At 38.6% G+C, this 26597-nt stretch overlaps 1 protein-coding gene across 1 annotated transcript in view; it reads right to left on the reverse strand.

Moving 5' to 3' along the window:
* B3GLCT (beta 3-glucosyltransferase) overlaps positions 1-26597 on the reverse strand; it is a 96081-nt gene that overhangs the window by 13643 nt on the left and 55841 nt on the right. The window contains exons 10-12 of the mRNA XM_023517765.1: positions 20200-20313; positions 17696-17795; positions 873-992 (exon numbers count right to left, since the gene is read on the reverse strand). Coding sequence (XP_023373533.1) covers positions 873-992; positions 17696-17795; positions 20200-20313 — 334 coding nt within the window. The remainder of the gene's footprint in view (positions 1-872; positions 993-17695; positions 17796-20199; positions 20314-26597) is intronic.

The raw sequence follows: 26597 nt of genomic DNA on the forward strand, positions 1-26597 counted from the left end.
GGCAGGCTTGGTTATAATTACAGAAGAGTCACCTCCACCACCCCCTTATGCTCACCTGAACCAACCAGGGCCTCTGCAATATGACTGAGAATCCTGCAGGTTCCTGGAAGACCCAGTCTAATGTAGGGGATTACGAAGTAGAAATATAAGGCCCTAGCCCTTCTGAAGTTGATAACCACTGATTATAAACTAGAATGCTCCCCAGCACACAGCAGACATTCAACAAACATCTGTTGAATGAATTTAAATGACTATAGTTGATAACAAGTTAATATTCTGCCTATATACTCCAATAATAAAGACTACAGTAGTAATGCAAAAGACAACTGCTTACTTGATTTCCTCATATAAATCAAATTAAAATCTTTTCTCATAGGAGATTAGGCAGATGCTTCATTTAAAAATATTGATTTTTAACTGTTATTTAAAAACCTATAAATCCTACACAAATATCATTTAATTGCCCAAGTCTAAGCTTTTACACTATTCTTTTCCCAAGTGTGATTTATTAAGCACTGGAAAATTTAAAAGTCTAATGTCTTGTTTGATGAAATTAAAATCTATAACCACAGTTTCTTTCTTTTCCACTTAAACAATCAAAACAAGTTGTCTACCTAGAAACAATCATTATTACAGGGACATTTTTACCAAGTAGACAGATATATATTTTTATATAGTTTCTTCAAAGGGTGAAATATTCTTTACTGTGAGTTCTTTTTATATTTAGCAAATGCAGAGTTCACTTTCCCATGAAAGTAAGGGTTACCCTTCACAGAGCACTCCAATACCAGTGTAGCTCCCAGGGCCACGAACCCACATTTCCAGTGGAAAAGGATGGTTCTGTTCAGAGTACTTGCAGAAAGCATAGTTACCCTCCTCCTCCTGTGATGTAGCTGTAGCCGCCGGTGCCCAGCCCGTAGCCGTAGCGCTCTCCCAGGAACACCGGCTCGCGGGGGTCGTAACAGCTGAGCAAGCGCTGGAGCCTGGAGATACTGAGATGCCAAAGGGAACATAAGTCACAATTATTTAATTCAAATATAGTTTTAGGAGAAATATTTTATGGTTCTTATATCCCACCGTTAACACGTAGTACTACACTGAAATGATTTAGAGGGATTTATAGAAGAAATGGGAGTTTTCAAAAGACAAAAATAAAAGCACGAACAGCACATATTACTGGAAACAGAAGAGGAATAGAGAAACAAGGGGCTTATTTCCCAGTTTTCATAAGCCCCGGCCAGCACAAGGCTGCCTCACGTGGGTGGGTTGGCGGCAGGTGACTGAAGTGGAGGCCACCAGCAGGCTGCAGAGCTCAGCTCCACCAGTCCTGTTCCCAGGTGAGTGTGAACCAATGCTCACACCTTTTCAGATGGACTTGGTATTTAAAGAAAAAAAAAAAAAAGTGATGGTCTAAGAAGGAGCTTCTGAGGTACAAATGAGTTGGGGGAGGGTCACCTGGCAAGTGGGAAGAGAATGTGGGTGATGAGACTTTCCTAGAAATCCTTAGATGACAAGGCACAGCTGTGCTCAAGGGTCCCTAACAAGGCCACCCCAGTCCGTGAACTTCTTACATCTACTTTTTATGCCTTTGAATACCTTTTGGCCCCATCCACCTTTGCCAAGTACCATCTATAACAGCTTAAAGGGCATTTCAGAATGCTTATGAGCTTGCCAGAAAAAAATTCTGCAACTATATTTATGAGAAGATTTTGTAGAAAATAGAATCTAGAAATAACTTCATAAAGAGACACAAAGAAAAGAAAGACCACTTTTTCTATGTTTTAAGACCTTACACCACTTGGAAATGCCTTATAAAGTCCTCCTTCGGTTCCTCTTAAACTAGAGCTTTCCACCAAGTCCTAGCCTTCCTCACAATGCTAATCAGCATTTCTTAAAATATGTTTTTCCAGGGTCAATTTTAACTTTGGGTTAAAGTTTTTAAAAGGGTAGGTAAACTTTAATATTCCTCTCAGAGCATGTTATTCAGGAGCACCCCGAATCCCCCAGAGGTGAATGTCACGTTAGGCATTCCTCCAAATTATTAACCACGAAATATTTTCCTGGAGCCTCATTTTGGGGATGGGAGGTAGGGATGGGTGATAAGAAATAAAGTATAAGAAAAGATCACCTATGCCTTCCATGCTCACGTGTCTTACGAAAATACCCCAGCTAACAAGCTAACACTGAAAGTAAGGAAAACAAACATCGAACAAGAGGGTTGGAGCTCAAAGAGTCTACAGTCTGCCTGTCAGGTTCATGTCTGTCTGAACATCAAGGCCTCTGTATTGTTAACTGAGTGACCAGAAAACATTACCTCTGAACACTATAGGGTTTGTGGCATATAAACTAAACATTCTGAGCACCTAATTTGGAATTGGTCTTAGGGAAATCATCTAGTAAATAATTCTGCAGAGAAAGACAAGCAAATACTGGGGTATACCAAAAAAATGTATACCTATTTTAAGAGACCTTGCAGGAATATCTGGGTGCACTTGACCACTAACGGCACCTTCAACTCAACTTTGAAAAGTAATACGTAGATAATGTCTCTTAAATCATGTACACATTTTTTTTGGCACCTTCTGTGTGCAGATGTTAGTCAGTGGTGGAGAATACCCTGTTAAAAGATCTCTAAGGAAACTGTAAGCATTGCTTGGTAAAAGCCTCTGCAAAATCTCAAAACCCTCTGGGGTAAATTTAAATATAATTGTAGACCTGAGAAGAAATGAGAAATGTATGACATCTCTCTTGCTCCTGCACATTATAAAATTATCAATTCAACTCAACAAGCTTCAATAGTTTTGAAGCTAAGACAACTGGGATCTAACCTCTCTCTGGGTTTCTTTTGCTCATAACACTAACCATTTCCACAGTCACAATATCATTTTTAAAGCTGAAGGTTCCACAAACTCAGTTGAGAGCTACCATATACTTCATATTCGCTAAAAACTAGAAATGTGGATGAAGCACAGATCTGGAGATCTACCTCGGGGAATTTAGCTACTGATTCAGAAAAAGAACTTCACTTGACAACCTACTGCCATTTCAGGCAATTCTGAGGCACAGAAATGAAGACACACAGCGCGGCGCTGCTCCGGAGTCAGTGCTGTCTAACCTGGGGTGTTAACACACAGCAGTGCATACAGCTTCTAACGGCAGAACAGTCATCTTTAAAATCTAGAAGATGCTCTTGAACGTCCAGGAGAGGTTAACTTTTTATTTGGAGATAATCTGAAGACTACAGAAAAATTGCAAGAAAAGGACAAATACATGATACACCTTTACCCAGATATGCCAACCATTAACATTCACCTCATTTGTTTATCACCCACTCTTCCCCTCCTCGCCATATACACATACACATGGGTATATATAATACGTATGGCTATATATGTGTGTATATATATATATATTTATCTTTTTGGAAATTTTGAGAGTTTAAGTTGCATGCATTCTGCTCTTCTAACTACATCCAGGTTGATTTCTAAGAAGAGGAAACATTAGCAACTTCAGGAAATTTAACTTTAACATGGCAAGTTTCTTAAAAGACTTAAATATAAAAATGTCCCAGACGTTCCACTCCTAGGTATTTAACCAAAGAAACGGAAGCAGACATCTATGCAAAGACTGGTGTACTAAGGTGCATAGCAGCCTTAATTATAATAATGCAAAGCGGAAACAATGATACAATGCTTGTATCTGAGCTAACCACTCATTCTAATTTTAGGAATTGGCCCAATAACGTCTAGTATAGCATTTTCCCCTCCGGTACAGAATGAAGCCCAGGGTCCCCCATTGTACTTGGCACATCACTTTGATCCCCTTTAATCTGGAACAGTTCCTTAGCTTCTCTTTCTCTTTCAAGACAATGGTATTTTTGAATATGTTAAGCCCTCTGCTTTTTTTTTAATAGAATGATCCTTTATGTTGGGTTTGCCTAATGTTTTCTCATAGTAATGCTCAAGTTACCTAATCCCAGTCACAGAGTTTCATAAGCAATTTGGGCACACAAGGCCCATGTGCCCTTCACTGGTAACACTCATTTTGATCATCCTGTCCAGTTGTTGTGTGGTTTCTCTGCTGACCAGTAACTATGCTTCCCCTGCTATTTCTAAGAGGGTCTGAATAGTTCTTCAAGACATGCAAATACCCCAGTTCTCATCAAAACTGACTCCTAGTTTAGCATACATTAATGACTCGTCCAAATCAGTCATCACTGTGACGGTTACAAAGCGATGACTTGTCACGTTATGTCAGAACTCATCATTGTCCTGTGAGCAAGAGCACGTCCTTCTTCCCCACTTACTTATTTTACTTACCTATTTATCATAAACACACTGTCTTCTATTTTTTTGTTTTGTCAGGTTAATGTGGAGATACAAACAGTTTGATTCCATAGTTTGCATTTGCAAGGTTACAGTATGATCTGTATGTGTGCCCCAAACGCTAGGAGTGCGCCATGGAACTGTGCAATGTGCCTGCTGGATGCAAATTTGCCCAACCCCTTCCTCCCTGACCCCAGTTGAATTTCACTGAGTTTTTCCTCTCATGTGAGCACATAGGGGTTAGTCTACTAGTTCCAATTTAGTGCTGGATACATGCAATGTGTGTTTTTCCATTTTTGAGATACTCTTAGGAAAATGGCCTCCAATTCCATCCAGGTTGTTGAAAAACGTCACAAAATCTCCATCTGTTTTTAAGGCTGAATAATATTATGTACTATAATCTATTAATCCTTTCCTGCATTGAAGGGTGCTTGGGTTATTTACACATCTTTGCAATTATGAATTGTGCTGCTGTAACATTTGAGCGTTAAGTATCTTGATGACGCGATGTCTTTTTCCCCACTGGGTAATTACATGGGTAGTAACATGATTGCAGAATCAAATGGTAGATCTACTTTTAGCTCTTGGAGGAATCTCCATACTGCCTTCCCCAGAGCTGCACCAGTCTGCAGTCCCACCAACAGTGTGTAAGTGTTCCTTTCTCTCTGCATCCGTGCTGGCACCTGTTGTTCTTAATTGGTTATTGTCTCTAATTATACTGATGCTTAACTCAACCCAGATTTAGCTAACGAGAACCACTTCTGTATCCCCTTGACATTTACTTTTCTATTTTCTTTTCTTTCTTTTTTTAAAAAATTATTTTTTGAACACTTCCTTACGTTCAGATATAAAAATATATTCCAAATGCATCTTTACCCTCCTTGCCTCAGCCCAGGAGTCAGCGGTTTCTCTGAGGGGCCCTGGTTCCTTTTAGGCGAGAAAGTAGCACTATTAGGTCTAGGCAAAGGTTTCTTAGTGCTTGCTTAGTCCGTGTTTCTAGTCTGTTTCAGCAGAAACACGTACATGAATACACACACGCGTAATTTAGGAATTGTGAGTTCTTATAGATTTCTCCAATTTCCATCAACTCCCTTGGCCTCCCCTAGTCTGTATCCATAGCTCCTTTTTTCCACTGGGAGCCTTGGCTCCCCAAAATATTACCCTTTTTTTCAACCCTACAATATATCTAAAATAAATTCAGAACTGCCTCAATCACATCACCTTAAAAGTCAGACCTATTAAAAAATCAGGATTTGCTTGACATACCTCTCCTCTCGCTATCCCTAAAGGCAGGTATATATTTAAATACCATCTCCAAAAGTTATTTACATTAGTTATATTTTTCTTTCAGTGTGATTACATTTTCACTTGAAATATAGTTGGGCTCATCTGTTTCAGTTTCATCCCCATCTCCAACTTTTTTTCTGTCCTTGTTGATTTACTTTTTTCATGTAAATGGCCCAGTAATACAGTTTTATTATCTTTCAGCTCCTATAATTTTTCTTTAAAATTGAGACATGTCAGTAGGTCCTAGAGGTGAAGCTCCATAGGCTCAAAATTCCAAGTCAGCAGCAGCTTCTTGTCGTTCTCCAGTTACGTTTTCTTCCAACTTCTACTGCATCTTGGTCGAAGAGTTCAATAGGCTGTCACCTACGGTCTGTGGGCTTAGGGTAGAGATCACTACTTCTCCTCTTGGAATACATTTTCTGTTGAGAACTATAAAATATTTTCTTAACATCTCCAACAAAAGGACTGGCCATGTAGGAAGAGCGGGGAATAAAGATCTGTTCTGCTGTTTTTCCACAAGAAACTTTGTACTAACCTCTGCTAGCCTGTCATTAGTTTGTTTGTCAGTGGTTTTCTAACTTTTAATTTTTCTAAATAGAATTGCTTATGTTTTTCAAGTTTGGTTTCCTCAAAGTCTTCTTGAGAAGTTTCTGTCTTAAGAGTTCAGATTCCAGAAGTTTTAATTCTGAGTGCCGTCTGGCTTCTTATTGTTTTATTCTTGTAGACTTAGGGGGTGCAAGTACAGCTTTGGTACATGGATACATTGCATAGTGGTGAAGTCTGGGCTTTTAGTATACCCAGCACCCCAAAAGTATGCATTCGCCCAATGAGTAATTTCAGCCCTCATTCCCTTTCACTGTCTTCCCACCCTTCCCCCTTTTGAGGCTCTAATACCTCATATAACACTCTGTAAGACCCTGCAGACCCAGGGCTTAGCTCCTGCGACTGAGTGAGAAAACATGTCACTTGGTTTCCCATTCCTAAGTTACTTCACTTAAGATACTGGCCTCCAGCTCCATCCAAGTTGCTGCAAAAGACCTAATTTTGTTCCTTTTTATGGCTGAGTAGTATTTCACGGTGTGCATGTATGTATATACATACACACACATATACACATTTTCTTTTTCAAATGATTGTACCTTTTAACTTGGAATTTTCCATTTCAAGCTTCTGCTTGTGCTCTTGCATGTTCTCAGCTTATCATTGTGTCAATACTGTGCTTCCTGCAATTGACTCGTGATTTGATTTAATTTCACATCTTCTAAATTAATTTGGAAACATGATATAACCCCTAGTGAAGCCTCTGGCATAGATGGTATTTTAGGGTCATCAGTTCTTCAGTTCTTACTGAAGTTGCCTTCCTGCTACTTCTATCTTCATGTTGATACAGTCTTTCTTCTAATTACATTCACTGATTAACTCCTGATTATTCTCTTCCAGCAGAAGATTCTGCTTTTGACTCTCAGCTTGGAGTTTCACAATGGCATGAAACTGGTCTGAGATAGTAATGACTGTCTTGTCTTCATCAGCAGCCTTGTCTTCAGCATCAGGTAGTTCCTGTCAAAGCAAACAGACTTTCACTTTGTAGCTGAGATAATGTCTCCTCTACAGATGCCTGTTTTCCAATGTATTTATTCACTTTACCATGTTCATTTTGATGTATTTGTTCAACTTCCTTCTTTTGACATTTGTTTGGCTTAGGTCTCTGCATATTCTAAAACCACTGTCTTTCCTCTGAGATCATCTCTTACTCAATGGAGCTCAAAGGCTACTGAATTTACCATCAGTGTTAAAAATTTGTTGAGAAAGAATCTCATTGTTATCTTTTAAGTAAAACACATCAAAATTCATTTTGTCTTGTAAATGAAACCACTCATCTCTTGCCCTCTGCAAGGCAAGTTCCAAGTCTCTTTGTGATGTCTGATTTTGATCATGACCACATAACCACGCCGGGAGACGATCTGAAGCAGTACGAAACAGTACAAGTGAACTTTCTGAGTCCACTCTTTATTTGGTCTTTTCCTTCTCCAGTTTAGCATTGTATTCTCAGCTGTCAGAACATTAAGATGTCACTATCCTGGAATGTTGTTTTTGTTACTGTTTCCTCATTCCATTTTATCTTCTACTGAGGGTCATAATTCTTTTCTTTCACAATTTTAATGTCCTTGAAATATTTCTTTTCCTTTTCCTGGTTCTGATTTTTCATTGTATCTATTCCAGTGGCAATTTTCATCCTGTAGTACACAATTTGTATGCAATAGTTCTTTCCTTTCTCATGACTATGAGAAACCTCAGAATTTATTTTCTTTTGAGCAATTTATACCTCCTTTTGTTTGCAAAGGTGACTGATCAGGTCCCATCTTGTAATGTTCTGGCATTCTGTTCTCAAGCAAGTTACCTCTGGTGTCATTTTGCTCTTGTACTGCGTTTACCAGTTTATTATAAAGGACATTACAAGAGATACAGATGAAGAGATACACAAGACAAGGTCTGGGGTGAGAGGGGCAGAGTTCCCACAACCTTCCTGGGTGCCACCTTTAAGGAACCTCTACATATTCAGCTATGGGGAAGCTCCTTGTTTTATTTTTAAACATGTAATATATTTCCATCTTAATTTCTGCCTTGATCTAATTATTGTTCAGCAGTAGGTTATTGAGTTTCCATGAATTTGTGTGGAATTGAGTACTTCTGCTGGAGTCGATTCCTAATTTCATCCCACTATGGTCTGAGAAGATACATAATTTCTATTTTTTTTTTCATTTGCATCTGTTGAGACATGTTTTATGGACTAAGATGTGATCAGTCCTGAGAGAATGTTCTAGGCGTATATTTAGTAGTTTGGCAGCAGAATGTAAATGTCTTTTAGGCCCATTGGCTCTAAAGTGTCATTTAAGTCCCACATTTATTTATTTTCTGCTCAAAGGACCTGTATAATTCTCTCAGTCAGATGCTGAAGTCCCCAACTATCACAATGTTATTATTTATCACTTTGTTTAGATCTAGTAGAATTCGCCTTATAAATCTGGGTGCACCTGTCTTAGGTACATAAATAGAATTGTTATATCTTGTCAAACTGTTCCCTTTTCATTATAAAACAACCACCTTTATCTTTGCTTTTGTTGCTTTGAAGTCTATGTTAGCTGATAATGGCTACACCAGCTATTCTTCGGTTCACATTTGCATGGAATATTATTTTCCATCCCTTCACCTTGAGTCTAAATGAATACTTGTGAATTAGATGTGTTTACTGTATAAAGCAGATACCTGGCTTGTATTTTTTTTCCAGCTGGCCTACATCTCTTAAGAGGGAAGTTTAACTTATTCAACTGAATTGATAAATGGGGTGAATTTTTGCACATGCTGTTGAGTAGAACTTCACTCCTTTGGTTTACCTCTTGAGCCACTGTGGTATCTGGGCTGGACTGTAGCATTTGTATGACTTTACCTTGGTTGGTGTCTACTGTACTGCTCAGTGTATAATGCAGATCTGAGTTCTTCCTGCCAAGTAGCTCTGGTCTTGACAAACTCAATGTTTGCTTGTCTGAGAGACTTTTTTTCTCTGAAAAACTCAGTTTTGAAGGATACAAAATTCTAAGCTGTTCATTATTCTGTTTGAGAAGCCATGCTCCCCCCTTCTGGCTTGTAAGGTCTCAGTTGAGAAGTCTGCAATTAGTGGGATGGGTTTTCCTTTGTAAGTTACCTGATGCTTGCATGTTACAGTTGGTAGGAATTCCTTTTTCTGTTACCTTTGGCCAGTATGATGACTATATGTTGTGGAAATCAAAAAATTCTTTGAAGTAAATGATAAAAGGGCCACAAGTTATCAAAATCTGTGTGACTCAGCAAAAGCAGTCATAAGGGTGAAATTCATAGTCTTAAATGCCTACATAAAAAAAGAAAGAAAGAAAAAAGGATGGGGGCAAGATGAGGCAACTTTCATTAGAAGCTCCCATCCAGAACGAGGAAAATTGGACTGAAGCAAAATCAGAGCAGGGTAGAAAGTTAGGGTAGATCACAAGAAAAAGAAATCAAGGCACTCAGCAACCCCACCGAGACAAACTGTGAGGACAAGAGTGAGAAAGAGGAAGGAAGAGAAGAGAAGACAGTTATGGAGTGGACCAGGCTGGGGGAGCCCACAGCTAAAGAAAAGGGGGGGCTCTGCGCAAGCCCAGAAACACAGGATGTCTCACCCCCAACCAGCGTACCATGAAGGACAGTAAGTCCAAGTTTTCCTGCACTTAGGAATATCCTCCTTTGGATCCCCATACGGCGTGGCAGAAAAGTGGGCAATTTTGGCTCCAAAAGCCTTGCAGCCACTGCCAATCACCCTTCTTTCTTAGCTGCCCAACAAACTGCCTCCTGCAGAGGCCGAGGGCGGGGGGGCTGCCCTACCCCCAGGCATAAGAAAGGCAAAGGAGCTTTGGCCCCTACCCAGCTCCCATAGCAACTAAGGAAGAAGGGTTGCAGAGGCCACCTGCTATGTCACCAGCAACCAGCAGTATCCTTCACTGGCCATGGGAGGAAAGGGATAGGCCCTGCCCGACCCAATGTGTCTGGTGGGAACTCTGAGGGACTTCCGCATTGTGTGGGCCAATGAACTGAGTGTGCCTTGCCCCACACTATAGGAGGAAACTGTGGCTCAACTATTACACTAACTTTCATGAGGCAGGGTTCCTTCTGAGTCTCCCTCCTGCTGAGGGGGGAATTTTCCTTGCCCTCTAGAGTGGCTCTGTCTGGCATCTGTGCCCAGGGGGCTCCACCATGATCTTCAGCCCCCAGGTCCCCTCCTGCTGACTTTGAAAGGGCAATCCCACTCTGGGAAAGCCCAGGAAGCAGACAGCAAGTGGCATTTCTCCCTCCCCCAACCCAGGTGAAAGCATTTGGAATCTGATGCAGCAGGGACTCTGAAGAAAATCTGAGCCTTTTGAATTTGTGGCATGGGAACAGTTTGGCTCACTATCTGGGAGCTGCCCTGGCCTAGAAGTGATGCCTGGAGGTGCTGCCCCTGCCCCACTCCACCTACTTTGGAGAAAGCAAGGCTGGCTGTCAGAGATCCCCACACTCTGCAGCCCCGTAAAGGGGAAAAAAAGCTTTGGGGAGTTGTGTGCAGGAACGGCCACAGGTATAAACAACAGCCCATTTGAACAGTCAGTGGTGCAGGGGAATGGTGAGCTCCACATCCTAGGACCTCTGAATCTGACTTCCACCCTCAGTTTCAGTTTTCAAATAGGTATCCTGAGTACTGCCTAAGGGATCCAAACTAGATTACCTCTCAACCACAATTTAGGGACAACCTAACATTCTGGATTTAAAAGTATAATAATATATAAATAAACGGAAATGCACATGGAGAAAAATCAGCAGAAGAACCCTGGCAACATGAAAAATCAGAGCAGATCAACTTACCCAAGAGATTACAAGGGAGATACACCTGAAAATACCAGCCACAGAGAAACTGTTGAAATGTCAAAAATAGAATTCAGAATATGGATGGAAAATAAGATGAATATAATAGAGAAGATGGAAAATGAAATCCAAAAGGAACTATCTCAAGAAATCAGTGAAATTAAAAACAAAGTCACTGAGGATCTGGATACAATTAGGAAGAAAATAGCAGAGCTTAAGGAAATGAAAGAGGCATTCAAGGAGGTTCAAAACACAGCAGGGACCTTTAGTAATAGAGTAGAACCCTCAGTAATGGAGGAGAAAGATTCAGAAATTAGGACAAGACTTTTGAACTAACCCAACCATTCAAAGAAGTAGGAAAAAAGAGAATGAAAGCAGAAAATTCTCTGAGAGAGATAGGACTACAACAAATGCACAAACATTCGTATCATAGGGATTCATGAAGGAGAAGAAGAGTCTGAAAAACATGAAACTCCAAGACATCATAGTTGAGAATTTCCCAAGCATTATTAGAGACCCAGAAATTCAGATACTAGATAGTTTCAGAATCCCAGAATGACTTAATTCAAACAAAGCATCTCCTAGACACACTGCAATTAACTTTGCCAAAGTCAAAATGAAACAGAAATTCTGCAAGTGGCCAGGCATAAGCAACTTCTTACAGACAAAAGGAAAAATATCAGGGTGACAGCAGACTTTTCAGCTGGAACTTTTCAAGCCAAAAGAGGGTGGTCGTTTCCTTTTAACCTTCTTAAACAAAACAATTTTCAGCCCAGGATTCTGTAAAATTAAGTTTTTTATTTGATGGAGAAATCAAACCTTTTACTGACATGCAAACACTGAAGAAATTCACAACAAGGCCAGCTCTGCAGGAAGTACTAAGTTCCATTCTTCACACTGACCATCACAATTGACCACCAGCAAAGTAAAGATGCCCAGTAATCAAAGGATAAAGCTTCACTTCCACAATGGTACAAGGGATAAAACTAAGCAATGGGCCTTCACAAAATAAGACAAACAGAACTCCATCGTACTTATCAATTTTCTCAATAATGTGAATGACTTGAATTGCCCACTGAAGAGGCACGGACTGGCTGAATGGATTAAAAAGAAAGCATAAGCCAACTATATGCTCTTCATGAAACACATCTAACCTCTAAGGACAAAACAAGACTCAGGGTAAAGAGCCGGAAAACATTACAGGCAAATGAAAATCAGAAGAAAGCAGGGGTTGCAATCTTATTTGCAGATACAACTGGACTTAGATCAACAAAAGTAAAGATTAAGATGGACACTGTGTACTGGCAACAAGAAATTTCAATCCTTAAGAAAAAAAGACAAATCTGGAGGTATCACTTTGAGACTTTGTACTACAAGGCTACAGTAACCAAAACAGCATCATGCTGGCACAAGAACAGAGATACAGACCAGTGAATCAGAACAGAAAACCCAGATATAAAAACCATCCTCACACTGCCATCTGATCTTCAACAAAGCAGACAATGACATACACTAGGGAAAAGAATCCCTATTTAATGAACAGTAGGAAAACTAGATGGCCATATGTAGAAGATTCAATCAGGATCTACTCTCATCACTCACAAAATTATCATGGATAACAGACTTAAACCTAAGGCATGAAACTATCAGAATTCTAGAAGAAAAGGCTGACAAAACTCTTACAGACATTGGACTAGACAAAGAATGTATGAAGAAGCCATCAAAAGCAATCACAGCAACAACAAAAAATTAACAAATGAGACTTGATTAAATCTAAAAGTTCTGCACCACCTACTAAACAATCACTAGAGCAAATCAGCAACCCACAAAATGGGAGAAAATATTTGCATGCTGTATGTCCAAAAAATATTGGCATGCTATCCATCTAACAAAGGGTGATAATTAGAATCTGTAAAGAACTCAAGCAAATTAGCAAGAAAAAAATATCAAACAACCTCAATAAGTGGGTTCAACGCAATCCCTATCAAAATCCTAACAAGACTTTTTGCAGAAATACAAAAACTTATCCAAAAATTCATATAGAATTTCAATAGACAACAAATAGCCAAAACAATCTTGATAAAGAACAACAAAGCTAGAGGACTCATCCTTCTTGATTTCAAAACTTACTACAAAGCCACTATAATCAAAGCAGTGTGTTAGAGATATAAAGACAGCCCACTGGAATAGGGAGCCCGGAAATAAGCCCTCGTGTATAAGGCCAAATGATTTAAGGGTGACAAGACCATTCAAAGGGGAAAGCCTTTTAAACAAATTGTGCTGGGATAACTGAATATCCACATTCCTAATTCCATATACAAAAAGTAACTCAAAGTTGATCAAAGGCCAAAATGTAGGACCTAACACAATACAACTCTTCCAGGAAAACAGAGCAAAAACTTTGAAACACTGTATTTGGTAATTGTCTTGATATGACACCAAAGGCACAGGCAAGAAAAGTAAAAAAGTAGACAAACTGGATGTCATGAAAATTTTAAAAATCTGTACATCAAAACACACTTAGGGTCTAAATGTGTCTCCCAAAATTCCTATGTTGAAAGTCAGTCACCAATGTGTTATTATTGAGAGGAGAGACATTTCCCTTATATGATAAAAGGGATTCAGGGAGTAGATTCACCTCCTGTAGTCCCTCCTGCCATGTAGGGACACAATGTTCATGTGCTCAGAAGGAAAGTGCCATCTTGGAAGCAGACAGCACTCCTCACAAACACTGGGCCTGCTGGGTCCTTGGACCTTAGACTTCCAGTCTCCAGAATCATGAGTAATATATTTCTGTCATGTATAAATTACCCAATTTGTGATGTTTTGTGATAGCACCAGAAACGGGCTAAGAAATGCCATCAACAGGATAAAAAGACAATCCACAGAATGGGAGAAAACACTTGGGTCACTATGCAAGTTTTAAGAGACTGTTATAGTCCATTATTTCACTTCCAAGAAACATAGTCGACAGAGTCCTTTCTTATTCACCCATGCAAGTTTCACCTTGTTCTGCTTTTTGGTGTTGCTGGGAGGGCTCAATTTGTTTCCATCCATATGGATTTTATGTTTCTAGATTTTTGTGTATCTCAAAAGTTTCATAAGGACCCATGTATTTGCTTATCATATAAATGATAAGGGATTAATATCCAGAATATACAGAAAACCCTTAAAACTTAATAACAAAATCAAACAACATAATTCATTAATGGGCACAGAACTTGAACAGACATTTCACCAGGCAAGGTGTACAGATAGCCAATAAGCACATGAAAAGATGCTCAGCATCACTAGAGAAATGCAAATCAAAACTACCATGAGACAGGACCTCACATCATTAGGACGGCTACTAAAAAAAAAAAAAAAAAGCAAATGTTGGAGAAATTAGAATATTAAATGAACAGCTTCTGGGAAAATAGTATGGCACTTTCTCACAAACTTAAAAATCGAACTATCATCTAGTAACTCCATTTCTGGTTATATTCCTGAAAGAATTGAAAGCAGGGGCTCAAGTATCTCTACATGCATGTTCATAATAAAATTTTCATTTAAATTTGTTTAAATTTGAATATTTTATTTAGTCATAATTTCAAATACGAATTTTTCATTTTCTTCTTTTAAGTCCATTAAACATTGTTTTCATTTCTTTATGTCCACTATTTTTTATTGTTTTTTTGGGGGGGGGACTTTAGTATGACGGTACATACAATTAGGTTACATTATTTGTGTTTGTAAGATAAAGTCTAAAATATGAGTTGTAGCTGAGTCCTTTACCACGTCTGCCACATACTCCTACATTGCACCCGATAGTGGGGACATACTGAGCCCCTTCCCTCTTCTCCCATCTTGAATTTGTTTTTCTATAATTGTGGATCTACTAATTTCAGGTTAGAACTGAGTACATGGGATGCTTGCTTTTCCATTCTTGAGATACTTTAGTTTGGAGAATGTTTTCCAAATCCTTCCAGGTGAATACAAAAGATGCAAGGTCTCCATCTTTTTATGGCTAATAGTATTCCATGGTGTGTGTATATATACCACAGTTTATTGATCCATTCAGGGGTTGATGGGCATTTGAGTTGTTTCTACATCTTTGTGACTGTGAGTTGAGCTGCTATAAACATTTGAGCACAAATGTTTGAAGCACATAGTAAAATGATTTTTTTTCTTCTGGGTAGATACCTTTCAGGATCAACTAAAAGTCCACTTTTAGGTCTTTGAGGATTCTCCATACTTCTTTCAGAAAAACTAGCTTGCAATCCCACCAACAGTGCATAAGTCTACCCCTTTAGGTGCACCCCCACCACAACAGCTTTGCGACCTTGTGTCATGGGCTATTCTCACTGATATTAAGTGATATCTCACAACAGGCTTTCAGTTTTTGAATTTTACATTCAAGATTTTTTTTTTCATGTCTTTAAATGTTTCTTGGTCCTCTAAAAGTCAAAGCTTCTAGGTTTCTGTTACAATAGAAAGATCAACTTAAAGATGTGGTCATTATTATTCATAAAGAAGAGAGGCTGACCTTAAATCTTGTGAAAATTCAGTCTCATCTAAGAAAAGTCAGAGAGTTCACTAAGACCAAGGGTGATGTCAGAGTCTTGAAAAGAAAAGCTAACAGGGCTCAAACTGAAAAGCATGTTTAAGACATCCTTGTATACAGTTAGATATTATTGGTAGTAAATGTGAATAAAGGAAAAAGTTTCAAGTATAATAGCTGTACTAAAGATTCACAGCCCAAGTGATACAGTTACAGTTGCTAAAAAAACGCTATACAAGATATTGCTGAAGAGGGCATCACTGTTGCATTCTTGGCTGTCCTCTGCTTTTGAGCCCACAGTTGTGCTTAGGGTTCATTGAGCTGCTTGGTGCTGCAGGCTTACAGTTTTCATCAAATTCGGAAAAATACTTCTTTTTTTTCTTTAACTTATTGTTGGGGATTCATTGAGGGTACAAGAAACCAGGTTTCACTGATTGCGTTTGTTAGGCAAAGTCCCTCTTACAATCATGTCTTGCCCCCAAAAGGTGTGGTACACACCGAGACTCCACCCAGAAAAATACTTCTTTAAATACTCATTGGGTACCTCTTTGGGGACTCCAAATGCATATAGACAAGGCTACCTGAAATTGTCCCACAGCTCAGTGATGCTCTGTTCACTTTCTAAAATTATTTTTATCTTTTGTGTTTTACTTTGGATAATTATAACATATTCCAGTTCCCTGATATTTCCTTCTACAATGTCTAGTTTGCTCTTAATTCCACCCAGTTGGTTTTTCAACTCAATGTATTATAGCTTTCATCCCTGTAAGTGGTTTCAGACTTAAGACTAAGAGACTTTCCATGTCTCTTTGTTTTAAATACAAAACAGAGTTATAATAACTACTTAATAGTAACAGCTTAATCGTGAGAGGATATCTGGGAAGAATGAGGTCTAGGAGAACAGAGGTCTTCTCAAGGAGACCCCATCCTGCAAGGTCCTCTCCATGGTAACTCAGCTCTTAGAAATTTGTAGACTTAACTTTCTGGGACCTAAAAACTAACTCTTGGTTTGGCTTCTCTAAAAGCCTGCGGTTCTGTAAGAGCGTATGCCCGCTTCTCCCTCTTGATTCAAGCTGACCAATGAGAAAGGTTACATGTGGGCTGGAACTTTTGGACTGGAGATAAAAAGAGAAAGACCAAGCCACTCAGAGAGAGTGACCTTTTGAAATTCTTCTATACCATTGCTCCATAGCTGAATAAAAGCTTTCTTCCTCTTAAATACTGTGTTTGGGTGTTCATTCTCTCCACTGGACCTCCTTTTCCCACAACATAATAATTACTAATTCTAACACTGTATCAATTCTAGAACAATTTCAATAAGCTGGTCTTTGGGTTTTTACCTCATTTTTCTGCTTGTATGCCTGGTAACTTTTGACTAGATGTCGGCATTGTAAATTTTACCTTCTTGGGTGATGAGTATTTTTGTATTTCTATAGTTTTGAGAGTTTTTTCTCAGATACAGGCTACTTACTTAGAAACAGTTTGATTTTTTTGGATCTTGCCTTTCAGATTTGTTAGACAGGACTAGAGTCTAAGGTTAACTGTTCCATACTGTTGAGGCCTACTCTACCCATTACCCTGTGAATAATGCTTCTTCCAGCCCCACTCGCAGGAACGGGCACCACACTCAGCCCTGTGTGAAAGTCAGGCCAAATTCCTTCCGATCATTTTGGTTAGTTCTTTCCCCAGCCTCTCCCTACACCTATGTGCTGATCAATACTCTCTACATCTCCAGTGCTCCCTTTTTGTTTCTGGCACTCTGTCCACAAACTCTACTAGCCTATGTCTCCTGAGACTCTCAGCTCCCTCCTGCTAACTCAGTCCGCCCATTTCCTCCTGGTGTCCCTTCCCTAAGTAAGGGTGAGGTGAACCCTCCTAAGGCAGACAGCTGGGGCAGTCAGGGACTCGCCTCATTTGCATCACATTCTTCTTGAATCGCCGCCCTTTGCTGCCTGATGTCTAGTGTCTTAAAAACCTGTATTTGAAGTATTTTGTTCTTCTGGGTGGTTCTTTCAGAAAGAAAGGTAAACCCCATTCCTGTTACTCCACCTTGGTCAGAAGAAGAAGTACCTGTCATAGTTTTTGAATTAAATATATGTCAAATTTAAAAGCATCCAGGATAGGAACGACTCCTTACCTTATTAACGTATCATCATCCACAATGACTAACCATGCTATTTTGTCATGGCTACGATTCAGAAATCTTTCCAAAATGGCAAATGTCTTTCCACAATGACCTAGGAAAGGCAAGAAGAAAACTTAAAATGCATTATTTTCCCTATAATACAGAATTCATTTTTTTTTAACTTTTAAAGTATTCTAAGAGCTTGGAAGACAACATGTATCTTAAGCCTTCCCTAATTTTCATAGACAGAGGGAACCAGTAGGAACTTTATAGATCACGTAAGCCATTCATTTCACATACGAGGAAATGGCGACAGAGAGAGGTTGGGAGAAATATACACAGCTACACAGATAAACTGAGGCAGACATAGAATTAATATCTTCAGTCCAAACAAACTAGAAAGTTCTAAGTCTCACAGCAATTATAGAAGTCTGGCAGTTTTTCTTAGATATGGCTATTCTGAAGGAAGTGTTAGAACCCAAAGCACCGTAACCATAGGGGAGCAACAGCACAGAAGTGGAAGATTATATCTTCATTCATCTTGTACATGCTTACCACTAAGTTTCTAAATGCCAGATACTATGGCAGGTACTAAGATACACACTAATGATACATGGCTGAGTAAGAGTCACAGTCCTTCAAATGCCAACAGAGAAATCACAATGCTTTAATGGTAAATGCCTAGACTAAGACAAGATCAAAGTGCTTGGGAAGAGTATCCAAGTTGATAAAGTAGGAATATGCCCCTCATTTGCCTAAGCACATGGTAACTGAGTGGAGAATAAACTAATATTAACTTATATAAATTAATGTCAAATGATGGGCATGGCGGCTCACATCTATAATCCTAGCACTCTGGGAGGCCAAGTTGAGAGAACCAGTCTGAGCAAAAGCAAGACCCCATCTCTACTGAAAATACAAAAATAAGCCAGGTGTGATGGAGGGTGCCTGTAATCCCAGCTACTCAGGAGGCTGAGGCAGGAAGATCGCTTGAGCCTAACGGTTTGAGGGTGCAGCGAGCTGTGATGCCACCACCTATACTCTAGCCTGGGTGACTGAGGAAGACTGTCTCAAAAAATAAAAATAGGCAGGACACAATTATAAGAGGGACTTTACCTAACAAATGAAATCAATGTAACCTGATTCTTTGTACCCTCAATGAATCCCCAACAATAAAAAAAAAGAAAGAAAAGAAAAAGAAATTAAAAATTTAAAGAAAAAAGAAAGAAGAAAAATTATTAATACTAAACCACCTGATTAGACCTTTATCTTCCATATTATTGATTTCTTTGTTTTTTTTTTGTTATTGTTGTTTTGTTTTTGTTTGTTTTTGCAGTTTTTGTCCCTAGGCCGGGCTTGAACCTGGCACCCCTGGTATATGGGGCCAGCACCCTACCCCTTGAGCTGCAGGTGCCACCTGATTTCTTTGTTTTTAACTATTACAATATATATTTTTAAAAGCCATCTCAAATTCCTTTTGGAATAAAATAGAATATAAGCATAGACAATAATAAAGTCAGTCTAGAAATAAATGAAGAAATAAAATAAGAAATGCACGAATAAATGATTAAAGCCAATCTAAACTGAAGTCTCCAAAGCGAGATTAATAACAAGAATAAAAAGAAAATTCAATCTAAAATAGTTTTCCCGAAATAAATAGCAACAGACAAACTCAATAATACACTTAGCCTTGATAGAAGAATTGATAACTATAGAAGTGGCATATCTGATTTTACAACGTACTGTATTAATCCAGGAATTATGAGTGACACTAACATAAGACAGATTACTCTACAAAAAAGATAATCATCTCACTACTTGTGATCTCACTACAAGTGAGATAATCATCTCACTACTTTTAATTTGTAAAATGTCATAGAAAAATACAGAAAAAATATGGCAGAAACAATGGATAAAAATTAAGATAAAGAGCTTCTGAAGATGGGATGGCCAAATTTATATTTCCATTTTTTTTAAATAAAAAAAATTTTAATTAGAAAATCTATCTGATGAGAAAAGCAGATATACATCTAACAATTTACTAATTAAAATATTAACATAAATAATAGAGCTTATTCTACACATAACCAGTATAAATGTGGTTCAGCGCTACTCAGAGATACACACAAAACGTGAGCTGGACTATTAGGCTTTTGAGTATAGAAGCTTTGGGTGGGAAGTTGATAAATTAATTTTGGATGTCTCATTTTGGCCGCAATGAATTATGAAGGTGTGAAAAACCTTTTGTTAAACTCTGTCATAACCGTCCTGTGCTCAATTATAGCAATATAACCAACTAAAAACTGTGCGGCCTGCAACGTAAAGCCCTTAATTTGAAAGAACCAGGCTATGTCTGTGAGTAAAGATGTTGGGTGGGAGAAAAAGGACAAAAACATACATGAGGCAAAAATCATGGTACTTATGAAATACTGCGTTTTTATACTAATTTAATGTACTATATTCACAGGATGGGGATTTTTAATAAGAAGCATACTAACTAAGAATTAAGGACCCACCTCTGTCTGTATTAGGAATTCCCAAATCCACAGTAGGGATGGAACTTTCAGCATAGTCACTGTAGTATTCCACGAGACTTGCCTGGCCCTCCCAAGTCTGCTTGACGATGGGTACTAAAAAAATTAAAAAGATGACAATCACTGGCACAACTATATAGGCAACCTTGAAAACTCAAAACGGCAGGGCAATCACCTACAAGGGAAGAGAAGTGTTACTTGTTTTTCTTCACATGTCCCAAGACTTCCAGCTTGCTTTCAACCCTGAGCAATGCCAACATTGCTGATGACAGCAGAACTCAGACCATCTTCTTAAAGCGTTTTCAAAATCCTCCATAGTCAAGCATTTCTCATTCCTGGTGAAAAATATACTTAACTTCCATATAGTAATAGATTTTCTAGTTTGATAACACTGTCATGTTTAAATTAATTTTAACTACTTTTTCTCTTTTCCCAATAGGTTGTTTCATTTAACCTATCTACAAGTAAATTTTTAAAGCCTGTTTTTGGGCAGGTGGGAAATATAAATACCTCTAAGGATGTTAACAAATTCATCCCTCTTACAATGGAGTGCGCAAGGACCTTTCACACTATGCATGTCTCCACCCAAAAATTCTAACAGGACCATTCAACCCTACAAAAAACATGATTTTGACCTTTCAGAATCACTGCATATGATGGCTGATATTACAATGTTGTGCTTTTAAAAAATGTAGACTACATCACAAAGTCCCCAATCTGCAGATGCTGGCATGAATATGGAGAGATGGGAACACTTTTGCACTGCTGGCGGGACTGAAAACTAATACAACCTCTATGGAAAGAAGTATGAAGAATTTTCAAAGAACTGTAAGTAGACTTTCCATTTGATCCCACAATACCAGAGGAACAAAAATCATTTTACCACAAGGACATTTGCACCAGAATGTTTAACACAGCTCAATTCACAATAACCAAGTGCCCATCACTGGGGCATGGTCCATGAAAACAACCCAAGTGCTCATCAACCCATGAATGAATTAACAAACTGTGGCATATGTAGACCACGGAGTACTATTTAGCCATAAAAAAGATGGAGATTTTTATATCTTTTGTGTTTACCCTGGATGGAGCTGAAACACATTCTTCTTAGTACAGTATCTCAGAAATGGGGGAAAAAAAGTATCCAATGTATTCAATACTGAAGGGAAACCATTATATAAACAACTACTTGCTCACACAAAAGTAATAACACAAATATGGTCTAGCAAGGGGGAGGGAGGAGAGAGAGAAAGATGATTGGCCGGGATCTCACCTAATGTACACAATACAAGGGTGTTCAGCCCACCCCCTGGGGGCTCAACTACAACTTGAACTTTACCTTAGAAATAAAAACAATGTAACCCTTGTACTCTCATATTAATCTGAAATTTCAAAAAAACAGGGAAAATGTGGGAGAAATAAAATTCAGAACCACTGCAGACTTTACAACTCTAACCTTAACAGATAAATTGTTTTAACATAATAAACACAAAAATGAAAAACGTTCCTGGTTTTCTATATTTTAGTTTCAGATGCTCAAAGGGAGCTCCCTGCATACCTGACCTAGAGATTGGTCACTACTTGATATTAATTCACCTGACCAACTCTACAAGTAATTATTTCCTTCTATTCTTTGTAAAAAGAATTAATATCTGTGTATCTCCGAATTTTAACAGGTCTCTGTTGTTTTTATAATAGGAAAAAACCACATTAAGATTTTATACCCTGTTAATTTAGGAATCTAAAGTCAGATGAGCCAAAATATCACTTAACTTTTTTAGACCTTATCAGAGCATGAAACTTTCCTTTTTTTCCAGCCCAAATAAAAACAAATTATATGCAAAAACTGACACTGCCATGCAAAATTTAAGTGCTTAGCTGTATACATCAGACAACCTTTATATATAAAATATAAAAGTGAATGATTTTATAATCCATTATTCACTGGCTTTAAGAAAGAGAAACAAGGCTGGGTGCCTGTAGTTCAGTGGTTAGGGTGCTAGCCACATGCAAGGCTGGTGGGTTTGAACTCAGCCCCAGGCCTGTTAAACAACAATGACAACAATAACAAAAAAACAGCCACCAGGCATTGTGGCAGGCACCTGTAGTCCCACCTCCTGGGTAGCTGAGGCAAGAGAATCACTGAAGCACAAGTTTGAGGTTGCTGTGAGCTGTGAGCCAAAGCACTCTACTGAGGGCGGCATAGTAAGACTCTGTCTCCAAAAATAAAAAAGAAAGAAGAAAGAAAAACAACTATGAGCTGCTAAAATTACACATTAAATACCATTTTTGTACAATAAAATATAATTTTTCTGCAACCACAGAAAGAGAGTTTTAAGTATTTCTTCTTGTCAAAATGGTCAGAGATGGGGTTGCTGGGAAACAAGAAAAGAAAAAATACATTTTTAAAAATTTCTCTGTTCTACTTCCAAATTTCAACACAACCCAGGCACAGCAGTGGCAGTTTGCTTTGCATCTAACAAGAGGACTTACCCCAGAAAGGCCTCCCTGCAGTTTGCAGCCACTAAAAATTCACACACTTGGGTGACATGTCCTCCATTGCTGCAAGAATCTGTGAGGAAAGGTTAAGAACTTTCCTGAGCCCCAGCATGAGTCCTGCAGGCTCTGTAAATGCTGCCATTCTTCATTTTCCTCAGCCTTTAGGCCTTCAGACCTTTTTGCTCTAATAGGTTTATTAAACAGCACATGGGTTTCTTCCCAATTAGCTGATTGAAATGAAGTCAAAATACAGTATGAAGTAGCTCTTCAACTGCTATACCTAAGTACGCACTTGCAGTTTTAATTTGCAACAGGTAAACAGAAATTGCACTGAAGGTAAGAATTACTATGTTCAAGACTCGTACCCCAACACCTGGTCATAGTAGGTACTTAATAAATTGTTGAATGACAACTGAATTTTGTAGGAGTTTCAATATAAGGCCTAGGGATATTCCTGGAAAGTAGTTTAAAGGAAAAGTTTATTTATAACAGCAATTCGTCCTTTGACACAAGACTGGGACCACCACTATTAATCATCTTAAAATAGGCCAACCATTTTAATATAGTAAGATATTGTAATGCTAGAATACCTAAAGCAGTTTATATCATATCTTCCCCCGTCAATATAGAACTCCTGTGCTTCTGTTGCATCTACTAGCTGTAAAGAATTTAAAGCCAAAGTTCAGAGTTTTAGAATATATTTTATTTTATTTTTTTAGAGACAGAGTCTCATTTTGTTGCTCTCTGTAGAGTGCCACGAAGTCACAGCTGACAGCAACCTCCAACTCCTGTACTTAGGCAATTCTCTTGCCTCAGCTTCCTGAGTAGCTGGGTCCACAGATGCCTGCCAGAACGCCCAGGTAGTTTTCTGTTGCACTTTGGCTGGGGCCAGGTTTGAACCTGTCACCCTCAGTATATGGGGCCGGCACCCTACCTATTGAGCCACAGGCACCACCCTAAGACTTTATTTTAAACCAGGGGTGATTCTAAATTAAACTTATAATACTGGTCTATTTTATTAGCATCATTTAAATTCTAAAATGAATTCATTCTATTATTTACAAAATATTTTATGCTGTATTCCTAACGATATTAAACTTTGAGAAAACACTTCAGTATAGTTACATGATATAGTATCTCATTTTCAATAAAAAGAAGCCTTTTTTTTACCACATAATAAAATAATAGTGAATATTTCTTTCAAGAGTTTGACACAGGAGAACTTAAAATTGGAACAAAGTAAAAATTTTACTATAAAATTCCCACACCTGCACAGATGGCATAAATCTTGCTTAGAGCCCTCTAGACTCTAAGCAAGAGATGCACCTCACAGTGAGAACAGAACACACATTTTTACCCCTGGGGGACTGACTTCCAAACCTGTCTCAAATTACAAACGACAATGAACTTGACACTTCATAAAAACTCCCACACAATCAAACGTGAATGTCTGTTTTGATTTTAAGGAGTCAATCTGCCTCTTTCCATTGGCAGATGGACCTTTGTCAATATCCACAAAATAAAACTTTGATTGCACTTCTCAGGAGAGGGTTAGGGACATACCAAAGAGCATGCTATTCCTCACCTTAAAGACTGACGTGAATCTAAGACTAAAAAACATCCCTCCCAGCTGAACCAAAACAACATCTAGGGCAGTAGTTCTCAAACTTCCTAATGCCGTGACCACCACCACATGAGGAACTATTAAAGGGTCGCAGCATTAGGAAGGCTGAGAACCACTGTTCTAGGGCGATCTGGAACATTTGCTATTCAGTGGGCAGGGAAAGAATTGCGCCCGCCAACACCTGACTCCCCTCCTCTCGCCAATAATTAATTCAATCACCTCATCTGATTAGGCTTTCCATCTGGCTGCATTTTAATTCAAACCTCTCCTTTTAAATAAGCAGATTGTTCTACAATACCTGTAAGCCTCTTTAATAAGAGAATACCAGCCACCAAATACTCCTTTTAATCAGTTTGTTCAGATTTGCCTCTTCTAGACAAGATCATGGCAGTAAAGATAGCAAACAGGTTTTTTATTAAAAAACAAATCTGAAAGGAATAGGGTGCTAATTTTTAAGAGCTCAGGAAGCTGTGAAAAGGAACTACAGGCTGAGCAAATAGCAATTTAAACTCTTTAATGAGAGGGAGACTGCAGGAGAAGAGTGTCCCTCCTCCCACCATTTGAAGAACAAAGACACTGGCTGTCAGGAGGCACAGGAGACATGCACGAGCTGCACTGCAAGATGGTGCCAAGAAAATTCTTAAGGTTTTCTGACAGCTCACGTCACACAATGCAAAACATATAACCCAAGAGGAAGTAAGTTGAATATTAAAACTCCAGGAATCATCTTGTTTAAATATAATTTCACATGCCATGCCTACTTCATCACCTTGTATAATAGTTTCTTTAATTTAACCCCACGAAAAGCTTGCCTCTCTGTGTTGCTGTTTCAATGGTGTCAACAGTATGTATTACTCTCTTGTACCAAAAGATAGGATATACTTTAGCTAACAGGATATATTTTTGCCAACTGTGTTCTGAGAATGCTGTTTCATTTAAATCAGAATACAGACAAAAGCAGTTACATAAACGTTTCATTGTTAGGCAAAAAAAAAAAACAGTACAACATTAAAATATTTTTCTCTTTTTGGAACTTGGTTGTAGTATCAATTCTTCCATGACAGTATGAAAAATGAATTCAACGTGTATTTTCCCTTGCCGTGTGACTAGTGACTGGAGCCTTGACTGGAATGTGGTCCCTCACACATCCTCATCCCAGAGGTGACTAACACTGCAGGGAAGCACAGAGGGGGCCACCACTAGTGTCCTCTGCTGCTCTGGGCCTGGGGACAGTGTGCCCACGAGTAACAGCACAGGCAGTCCTGGAGGTTACATCCCACGTACGTACAACTCACACTTACGAACAGGGGCTATTACAGTAAGTCCCTGAGTTATAAACGTCCGACTGATATATGACTCACATTTACAAATGGAAGCTATTATAGATAATGGCTTACCAACTTACATAAAAATTCAACTGAAGAACAAACCTACAGAACCTATCTCATTCATATCCAAGGGACTGCCTCATAGCCCAACTTTCAGTTTTTTAAACATAAATACAGTTTCTTATCCATATTTTTTTTTCTTCATTCTCTTTGTTACTTCAAGTATTTCTACTATAGAGTACACAGGACAAGGAAAATGAAAAAAAACAACCCAATCCATGTATTCAGCTAGACTGTGGCAGTGATATGCTAGAACAGGAGTGGCAGTCTACTAAATTCCCAGCTTGATCCGTATTTCAGATCCTGTGTGGGTTTCAATTCCTTGCCATCCCCATTGCCACTGAAAATGAAAAGCCAAATACTTTCACAGCTTCTGGCCAAGTCAAAACTGACCTTGAGCATAGCAGGGCATCAACATGAATATCAAAGACTATTTATCAAGTGTTGGGTTTGAAATACATCCAAGGAGATTACAGTACAGCTGTGCAGTGGTGGAAAGAAGATGAGACTTAGGAGCCAGAAAACCAGACTGCTTGGCTGTCCTGCACAATAGGCTACAAGAAATTGGGCCAGTTGTGTATCATTCCCAACTTTTCTAGATTATCTCTATAATATCAAGTCAATAACAATAATTATCACATCACAAAGAATTGTCAACATGCAATTAGATGACAGAATACACGTGGAAAACACAGCAGAAAAATGTAAAAAAGATAATCAGAGGCAGTTATTGTGGTGTTGTCCTTATAACTGACATGATCATTGGACAATTTGGGGGGGCCAATGGGGGCTTATCTATACTTCTAAAAAGAGGCAGGACACAATAGCCTAGCAGGCTTCACTTGCATCATTTTTTTTTTTTTTTTTTT

This window comes from Otolemur garnettii, unplaced genomic scaffold (genome assembly GCF_000181295.1).
Source record: "Otolemur garnettii isolate 467f Iridium unplaced genomic scaffold, OtoGar3 scaffold00120, whole genome shotgun sequence".
Lineage (NCBI taxonomy): Eukaryota > Metazoa > Chordata > Mammalia > Primates > Galagidae > Otolemur > Otolemur garnettii.